This window comes from Paracoccidioides brasiliensis, assembly GCF_000150735.1.
Source record: "Paracoccidioides brasiliensis Pb18 unplaced genomic scaffold supercont2.20, whole genome shotgun sequence".
Taxonomy (NCBI): Eukaryota; Fungi; Ascomycota; class Eurotiomycetes; order Onygenales; family Ajellomycetaceae; genus Paracoccidioides; species Paracoccidioides brasiliensis.
In genome coordinates this window covers 121816-131438 of record NW_011371377.1, presented here as the reverse complement: position 1 = coordinate 131438, position 9623 = coordinate 121816, and the positions used below count along the sequence as shown (strand labels likewise).

The following is a 9623-nucleotide window of genomic DNA, read 5'->3' as shown; positions in this document are numbered from 1 at the left end:
TAGGTCAAATATTCTCATGTGATCAAATGACCATGTGGGTGGTTATAATCCAGACAGACTCCAGCACCTCTTTCATTCTATCAAGCTTAGTATTTCATTATATAGCAGTTAGCAATGCAGAGAGTTTCCTTCTTATGCAGCTCACATTTACTCTCTAACATGTCTCTGCTCATTGCTTCATATTGATTTATTTGTGTATTCATTGTACAAGTCTGCTGCTTTATCTCATTCAGCTAGATATTTTCAATGTTGCTTATTTGTTCATTAGCACAATTGCTAACCCAGTCTATTCATATATCAGTGCCATCACTAAACTTCATGATGCAGGATTTAAGGCTTTCAATAGTCTATCATATGTCAGAATGTTTGCTGAGCTTCATGATACAGAATTAAGACTCTCAGTGGCCTATCAATGAAAGAAGTCAAGCAATTTATAATGTGAATGATTAAGCTCTAAGAACTAGAGACTAATCCTTCTATATAATAAGGATGAATTGCTTGAGAAAGGGAAGAAAAGAATGAGATGAGAATTTAAGCTTAAGTGAGCTCACATAGCATGATCACATGCGCACGTGCAAATGATGGCTAGGCTGAGTCAGCCAGCCAGAGCGAATCTAGAGGTTCAACTCTTATACTGTTCAGATACTGTTTCATCATAGCTATTCTCACTTTAGACAATTGAGAAGCTATAACATCATATTCAAGTGACAAAGAAGACAATGCAAGATATAAAGAATATACTTAATTTCAAATCATCTTATCTGAGTAATTGATTGAACAAGATTTTCTGAGCAGTCTTGTTCAGACAAAACTCAATACTATAAGAGAGAGTGAGATTGAGAGTTACTATCTTGCAATCAAACACTGCAGCATTAAAAATACATATCAGCAGGTTCAAGTAGAAGGTATACTCACTGTCAGAGATGTGAATAGAAAGATCACACAATGCAAAGAGAAGAAAGCAGAAAAAGAACATTATAAGAGAGTCAAATATGTTGAGAGAGCTTTGAAGAAAAATACCACAGATTCAACTCAACAAGAGGTTAATGATATATATGAACATCTCATGAATAATACAGCTACTACAGATGATATAGATAAATTAATTATCATAGATTAGCAGCATGGTGATGAGATATTAATTTTTGAAGTTCTAATTATCCATAATTTTATTATTATGCTGTTTTTATCATTACGCTGTGGCGCAGGGTGCGCGGGGCACGATTATTAGCCTGACTGATAAAGTAAGCACATGAACTGGACGGAAAACAACTCAATTTCCTTAGTCCCTCATATAGGCCAGCTAGCCGCTTCTTGCTCTTCCGGTTCGTAATAACGCATCTTCAGGCAAATATTTAGGGGAACAAAAGAATGGACAGACGAGTCTGAGGCGAACACTACCCTTGACCTTTGGCTCTTATCAAGCTCGGGGGAGTATTTCGAGAAGAACATTTGCTCCATTGTACGGAATATCACTGGTTCTGAGTTACCTGCTTCTTTCTACGAAGAGTTGACATTTGAGGCGGATCAGCCGGCGAGTGACCAGGATTGCGACTTGGTCTTGTCGATGTGCCTTAGTGAGGTGTTGGCTGGTGGTGTGGAGATGAAAGAGATTGGGGATTATTAACAGTTAGCGGTGGAGAGCAAAAGTCTACTTACTATGAGGCGATTTCTGCAACCAGATTAAAAGGTGGGATTGTCGTTCCTATAATGCATTTTTTTATATACAGACTGAATGAAAGGCTAGATATTTATAATTGGGGTGTTTAATGCTAAAATCATGAGTGCACCCACGTGGCTTGATGGCTTGTTTTCTGATATCTGATTACATTATTTTTGGGGACCCTATGTACGATCTATATTCAAGCAACCTCAACAACGACCGGCGCGCTCGTCTAAGCTAAGTTATCTAATTTTGGAAAATTTCGCCCGGACATTTTTTGCAGGTAGTAAAACTGTGGCATTTTAGTGAGAATATCTTCTTATACGTGGAACGAACATGCATTTTTGAGTATAAGCTCTGTTAAAATAGGTCTATTCCAAACCTGATATAAACATAAGAAATATCCAACCATACATACATACATCATAAATGACAGAATGATATAAACTCAAGCGTATATGCAAGGGGAGGAAGATAAATTAGGAATAATAACTAATTGGAATGTACAAAAGACCCAACCAAAATGTATTTCACATCAAGCTTGTTCTTCCTCCAATCTCCCGTCCGCCCTCTCCAGAAGGCATCTCCCCGTTCCTCCCCACAATGAATTCCCTATAGATGACTTCGAGGCGCTTCCGCTCCACGTCACTGATGGAACACCGAGTGGTAGCAATGGATCGCTCGATGTGGGTCCAGCCTATATGGATGTCATCAACAGCACTTTTATTAGCACCGTCCACACTATTGGCACGGCTCGTAGAAGCCTCAGTTAGCGAATCTAATCCTTCACGTGAGATCTGGCGTTGACGTCTGCGGGCTTGTTTAATCGCGTCTAGTTTTGCTGCCACAATAGCAGACGGGATCAGAGAGGCAGCGGAGCTGTCAGTTGGTCGGTACCCAGATGCTAGAGCTGTAGCATGCTGGTCTGAAGAGTACAGGAATTGGATAAAGGGCCTACTTGCCGATTGGCCTGAGTGAGTGGCACCGTTGACTCCTGGTTTGACGCTGTTTGCTAACGCTTTCGATTTAGTCTGTGAATTTGGATCGGAAGATCTATCGCCCAAAACGTCGTGGATGGCTTCGAGATGGGCGTTATATAAAACTGCCTGCAGATCGGCACCGGAATATCCCTCTGTACGATCAGCAATTTCCTCAACTCGCGCCATTACTTCCTCTCTAAGTTTGAGTTTCTTGCTCAGGGTTTTGATGATATCCACCCGGTCTAAGTGTGAAGGCATGTCGCACAGAAGGGATTTATCGAGACGTCCCGGTCGGAGCAAAGCGGGGTCAATGAGGTCTGGTCGTGACGTAGCTGCCAGAACGTACACTCCCGAAAGCCCTTCCGCACCATCCATCTGGGTAAGAAGCTGATTGACTACTCTATCAGTGACACCTGTGGAGTCATGTCCTCGCTTTGGCGCGATACTGTCGAATTCATCGAAGAAAAGGACGCAGGGCCTCGCAGCCTCAGCTCGTTCAAATAAATCGCGCACGCTTTTTTCACTTGCTCCGATATACTTGTTGAGAATTTCGGGGCCCTTTACACTGATGAAGTTGAGTCCGCACTCCCCCGCAACTGCACTTGCAAGAAGTGTTTTCCCGCATCCCGGAAATCCATAAAGCAACAAACCAGAACGTAGGCGAAGTGGACACTGAGCAAATATCGGTGCATATGTTGTGGGATACTGAAGGGTTTCGAGGAGTGTTTTTCTCGTCTCATGAAGCCCACCTATTGACGCAAAGGTGGTCGAGGAGGATGTCAGAGTGACATTGCGGAGAGATGCAGGGGTAAATCCCTTCAGCGCACGGGCAAAATCTTCTGTACCCAATGTAACTGTGGCCGAAACAGATGATGTATCTTTAACCAAACGGATCAGAACTTCATTCCTTGCACGAGCAGTTAAAAGGACGAGATCTCCGGGCATGTATCCGTCTGTCTTTCCAGCTAAGTCAAGAAAATCCAAGTCTCGGCTCAAAACGAAACCATCGGACCCGCGGGACGAACTTGGTCGGCTGCCGGGATTTGAGGGGTCGAGCCAAGTCTCTTGCGTGGACGAGCTGCGACTTCTAGAATGACCGTTGACTTTAATTTGGAAAGTTGCAGCCGCCGCGTCCTCAAAAGTTAATTTCTCCAAAATTTTTCTTCTTCCGTCCTTATTTGGCGCCTTCAAGCTAATGATTTCCCGTACAACATGACCTCCAACAACAACGTTGTTAAGGGATTCTTTCGCTTGTGCTGTCGCAAGTATCACAACCGAAGACCTAGCCGAACAGAATTCTCTTACTGTTGAACACACGATCTCACTGATCTGGCGACTCCTTCCATTCTCACCGCCAACTTGAAGCTCTGTTTCCACAGGACAGAGTCGATCAAGGTCATCCAAGATCACGATTGACTTGCCACCTTGCCTAGCACACCAGGTTGCAGACAAGAAAAGGCGATGAAGCGTTTCCTTAATGGCGAAAATTCGTGTTTCATCCGTGACCAACTTCCGGCAAGAAAAATAGGAGACGTTAAATAGGTAATCCTCCCGTAAACTGTTAGCTAGTAAATGGCAGAGAGATGTCTTGCCTGCCCCTAAACCGCCAGTAAGAAGAACCGATGACGACCGAGTAAGATTCGATAAACAACTTTCGATAGTTGTATCTATCCCTACCAAAATAGGCGCTTCATATGGAATGAGAACAGTAGATGGGGAGAATGAAGGAACACTGTCCTGCGGTATTGGTATTTCTGGCTGGATCTCTAAGTTGGCTCTGCATTCCGAGCCCAGAAGCCAGCCAAACGCAGGCCTGCCACCAGCATCCGAAGACGTGTTCAATGGAGGGTCGAAGCGAACAATAGCGCCTTCAAAGTCAGACGATGTGAATCGGTCTTCAAGGCTGGGCAAAATCATCCCATCTGTGATTGGGCCCGACAGCATTCCTGTACCCGATGAACCTGGGGTGCCATATAATAGTTTAGTTTTTTCAGCCAGAGCATCGCGGGATGCAGATGGATCGCCACCGAATTTTAAACCATCCTTCTTTTTCAGCGAGGCCGTAGCGAAAGGAAAGACTTTGATTGATTTTACAGAAGACCACTGGATTGGAAGGGGCGCTGGCTCAACACGAACAATCCCCCCAACCATTCCACCAGATCCTAGGGCGGAACAGAGTTGGGAGGAAAGGGTGACATGTTGGCAATCAGGGCTTTGAACCCATGGGAGAATTCTGGCAACAACTTTCTTGGAAGCCTTGCCTGCATCAGAGGTCTCTTGCTCCTTTTGCTGTACCTGCTGTTGAGGGTCGACAGGTGGAAGTAGTCCGGGTGGAGTTACTATCGAGACGCATGCCCATATTGCTCCGCGCAGCTCATTTTTCGCCAGGATGTCATAGTCAACCCATATCCTAAGTCCCTCGTTTTTCTGATTGTCTGCACCCTCATCAAACCAATTCCGAGCCACGCTCCGATCTACACCTCGAAGATAGACTGTTCCGCGCGACGCCAAATCGGAATGGCTACTCCTGGGACGGATAGTACTTCCACTGCTACGACCACTGATGCTTTTGCTCCCAGCGCTCGCCGTGCTCCTAATTTCGCTGCGCGAAGGTCTTCCAAATTTTGGACGCACTTTTGGAGCAACTATAACTTCAGCATCTGGTGCAATTTTCGCAAAAGGCGAAGTGGAAGGCGGCGGTGGAATTAGTGAGGTGATGGTAATGTTGGCCGTTGAGGTGGGTGACAGATGTAGTGTGAGGCTATGGGAATGGGATATTTGTCCAGATGTTGCCATGCTATATGCCGGGTTTGGAAGAGCGCGAATTTGAGACAGGAGATTAAGTTCTAGGAATGTAGCATGCAGCTCAATAACTATGGGGAACGTGTTAGCCATGCGATTCGGAATAGAAAGGTGCTATCAAGGACATACTCTCCCAATCCGCCGATGTTAGGGGTTCTATATTGACAGTATGAGCCACTGGGGGGTCGAGATGCAATAGCAACCCGACCTAACTCGAAGTCAGCAGTCTGACAGTATTAGAGCTTAATATTTTAAGTTGTGTGCTAATCACCCGTTGACCGTCACTCAATCCCAAAACTCTACCAAAGGAAGAATCTATATCCAAGATGGGGATCTCGTGCTCTCTTGAGGAGCCTCTTGAACCGCTAATTCCGTCTCTGCTGACTACCGGTGAGAGCCTGCGCTTACTTGGCATACCCGTCCAGCCAACGTAGGAGAATTTTTGCGATTGTGACACGCCGGCGGTAGAGTGGTACTGAATTTCGACAACAACATTTTGGGCAGGCTGAGAAACAACCAGGCATTAGAGATCAAGCGTTTCTAAAATCTGACAGGACGATTACTGTACCGTATTTGCGTTTATCAACAGAGAAACCAGCGACGATGGCAAATTAACAAGACAATTCTTGAGCGGTACAAGGGCAACCTCCGCCGTGACTGATGTTTTCCCATTAGCCGGAGGCATGGCTGATAATTACGAAAACGAGGTCTCCTCTTGCAAATGCATTAACAAAAGAAGAAAAGAGCCTCTAGCAAATGAAGCTATAAGAAATATGTAATCTACCTTACTAAACAAATGTTGATGTTGTAGATGTTGTAGATGCTGGTTGTTAAAAGCTCCCGGGTCAAACTTCGGCTCATGTCGGCAAGAAAAGCCCAAGCCGAGATCTGGGCCTAAATATAATCCGCTCCGGTATACACTAGGCCATATTAGGACTAGATGTCTTTTTACGTGTCGCGCCGAAAACGCGTCGAAGGCAGCTCTGAAACAAGGTTCAGGGAGACTCAACTTCTTCTTATTAGTCCAGCAGTTCGCTACACACTACCATACTTTTCCTTCAACACAGTTACTCCTCTTACAATTTAGATATTATATCACTCTCAGATTCCCATTTGCCTAAGTCGAATCACTACCTTCCTCTCTTGGAAGCTGTTCCATGGCGCTTCTCCAGTATCGCGCGCCCGTCAAGTATGCGGTGCAACAGGAGATCTTCAAAAACTTTCTTCAGACATTTAAGATCTTCTCATCAACTTCAGAAAATGCTGCCACTGAGGCAATCGAAGGCCTTCATCTCGACGGCGATGATATCAGCGACGAGTACAATTTCACGGATGATACAGATGCAGATGGCCAGCGCGCAAGAAATGATCGATCGAAGGAACCAAAGTTGAAGTATATGAAGATGCTGCAAGATGTCTCGGACCGAATACGAACCAATATTGTCATAGAATTGGATGATCTGGACACTGTAAGTTGGAGAAAAAATTTGGCGACATGCCAGCATTCTTCGCTAATTCATTTGGTGGTAGTATGTTAAATCCTTGCCAGATGGGCCGGAGTCAAATATCCTCAACAACATCCAGACCAATGCGAAACGGTACATCGATGTATTCTCTGATGCAGTCGACGAAATTATGCCTAAAGTGACAAGGGAACTCTCGTGAGTTACCTATTTCCCGTGTCCATTCATTAATTGCAATACGGTTTTGTGCCTAATTTCCTTTCTGCCAACAGATTTAAAAATGATGTTCTCGACATAATAATGTCCCAACGCGAACGAAGAAACGAAACTATGACCATGGCGGTTGAAGCTGATCCTGAAGCTGAAGCTGGCATGCCATCCTCAATGTTTCCTCCCGAACTTACCCGTCGCTACACCTTGAATTTTAAGCCATTAACAACTTCTTGTTCAAGCACTGATCGAAGCAAAGCAATGGCAGTACGGAATGTTCGTGGAGAACACCTTGGTCATCTCATTACTGTTCGTGGAATTACAATTAGAGTCTCGGATGTGAAACCTGCAGTCAAAATCAATGCCTACTCCTGTGATCATTGCGGATCAGAAGTATTTCAACCTGTTGTCACGAAACAATTTGCACCCCTTTTAGAGTGTCCTTCTGCTGAATGCAAGCAGAATAACACGAGGGGACAGCTGTTCCTATCTACTAGAGCCTCCAAGTTTATTCCCTTTCAGGAGGTTAAAATCCAAGAGATGGCGGATCAGGTACCCGTTGGCCATATCCCTCGTTCTCTAACCGTCCACTGCAATGGAAGCTTGGTGCGACAGGTAAATCCTGGTGATGTGGTTGATATTTTTGGAATTTTCCTTCCAATACCCTATACTGGCTTCATGGCCATCAAAGCAGGCCTCCTAACAGATACTTATCTCGAGGCTCAGCATATAACCCACCATAAAAGGGCATATGAGAATCTTGTAATGGATGCCCGAACACTCCGTAAAATAACCCAACATCAAAAATGGGGAAATATGTATGAGTACCTTTCTCGATCCATTGCCCCTGAAATCTATGGCCACCTAGATGTGAAAAAAGCTCTCCTTTTGTTGTTAATTGGGGGAGTCACGAAGGAAATGGGTGATGGAATGCGCATTCGTGGTGACATTAACATATGTTTAATGGGTGATCCTGGTGTTGCAAAATCTCAGTTGCTCAAATATATTACTAAAGTTGCTCCTCGCGGTGTTTACACCACTGGTCGGGGAAGCAGTGGCGTTGGTCTCACAGCAGCAGTGATGCGAGATCCCGTTACTGATGAGATGGTGCTTGAGGGAGGTGCCTTGGTCTTAGCAGATAATGGCATCTGCTGTATTGACGAATTTGATAAAATGGATGATGGGGATAGAACTGCAATTCATGAAGTCATGGAGCAGCAGACAATATCCATTTCAAAGGCCGGCATATCTACCACTCTCAATGCTCGTACCTCAATTCTCGCCGCAGCCAATCCACTCTATGGCCGATATAATCCCCGCATATCACCGGTTGAGAATATTAACCTCCCAGCTGCCCTTTTGTCTAGATTTGATGTTCTCTTCTTAATGCTGGACACCCCATCTCGCGATGCTGACGAAGAGCTTGCAAAGCATGTCGCTTATGTCCATATGCATAACAAGCATCCCGAAACTGAGGACAATAATGTTGTTTTCACCCCCCATGAGGTCCGACAATACGTTGCGAAAGCCCGAACCTACCGCCCAAATATCCCCAAACGCGTCTCTGACTACATGGTTGGATCCTATGTACGTTTAAGACAGGACCAAAAACGCGACGAAGTGAGCAAGAGGCAATTTTCACATACTTCTCCGCGTACATTGTTGGGGATACTCCGCCTGTCGCAAGCTCTGGCCCGCCTACGCTTCAGCAACGAAGTAGTTACAGAAGACGTGGACGAGGCCTTGCGTCTAACGGCAGTGAGCAAGGCGAGCTTGTATCATGATGCCCATGGAGGTGGTGATCACTCCCCGATAAGCAAGATCTATAATCTCATCCGGAGTATGCGAGATAGCGGTGCTGCCGCTGTCGAAGACGGAAATGAAGGAGAGATGAGCATGCGAAGAGTAAGAGAACGCGTTCTGGCAAAAGGCTTTACCGAGGACCAATTGATGCAGACCATTGAAGAATATACGGAGCTTTATGTAGGTTTATATTGTCCTTGCTTGCTTGCCGGTCCCATTGGGTTCAGTTTCCCATTGTATTAACGATTCTTTTTTTCCTAGATCTGGCAAGTAATTGCCAATGGGATGCGCCTCGTCTTTATTGACGTTGACGATGACGATGAGATCATGGCATAATTTAATAACAAAAATAGGCAAGTTTACGAGAAAGGATTGTACCAGCTGAACTACGTTAGAATATGGCAGGGTTTATCTACCATTATTTGCATTTCCATTTCAGTTAAATGGTTCTTGAATGTAGACACATGATATCTTCTCTGAAATCTGTTTACGTTATCCAGTTGTTATGTTTTCTTTTATCATTTGCTTTGAGTACCTTAAACGGAATTTGCGATGTTATCCGAACAGGTGTTTTCTATTTACTGGCATGGCGTTGATACAAGACAGGAAGGATCATCTAGAATCTCAACACAGCTATTTTGTTAACCTTGAGGTCCATGCACTCAGTTCAATCATGCTATTGAAATATTTACTCCCTCTTGT

General features: G+C 44.7%; 2 protein-coding genes across 2 annotated transcripts; one reads left to right on the top strand and one right to left on the bottom strand.

Annotated features, from left to right (window-relative positions):
• Window positions 1-2193: 2193 nt before the first annotated feature.
• PADG_08559 (AAA family ATPase peroxin 1) lies at window positions 2194-6130 on the bottom strand (the record flags this gene model as incomplete). Its single annotated transcript, XM_010765577.1, has 4 exons — window positions 2194-5516; window positions 5575-5653; window positions 5717-5950; window positions 6014-6130. 4 exons carry the CDS (start codon window positions 6128-6130, stop codon window positions 2194-2196), a joined length of 3753 nt encoding a protein of 1250 aa, XP_010763879.1.
• A 472-nt stretch (window positions 6131-6602) lies between these two features.
• PADG_08558 (DNA replication licensing factor MCM7) lies at window positions 6603-9257 on the top strand (the record flags this gene model as incomplete). The annotated part of the gene is made up of 4 exons (XM_010765576.1): window positions 6603-6914; window positions 6976-7106; window positions 7181-9101; window positions 9183-9257. The coding sequence occupies 4 exons, from the start codon at window positions 6603-6605 to the stop codon at window positions 9255-9257; spliced, it is 2439 nt and encodes an 812-aa protein (XP_010763878.1).
• Between the last annotated feature and the right edge of the window lie 366 nt (window positions 9258-9623).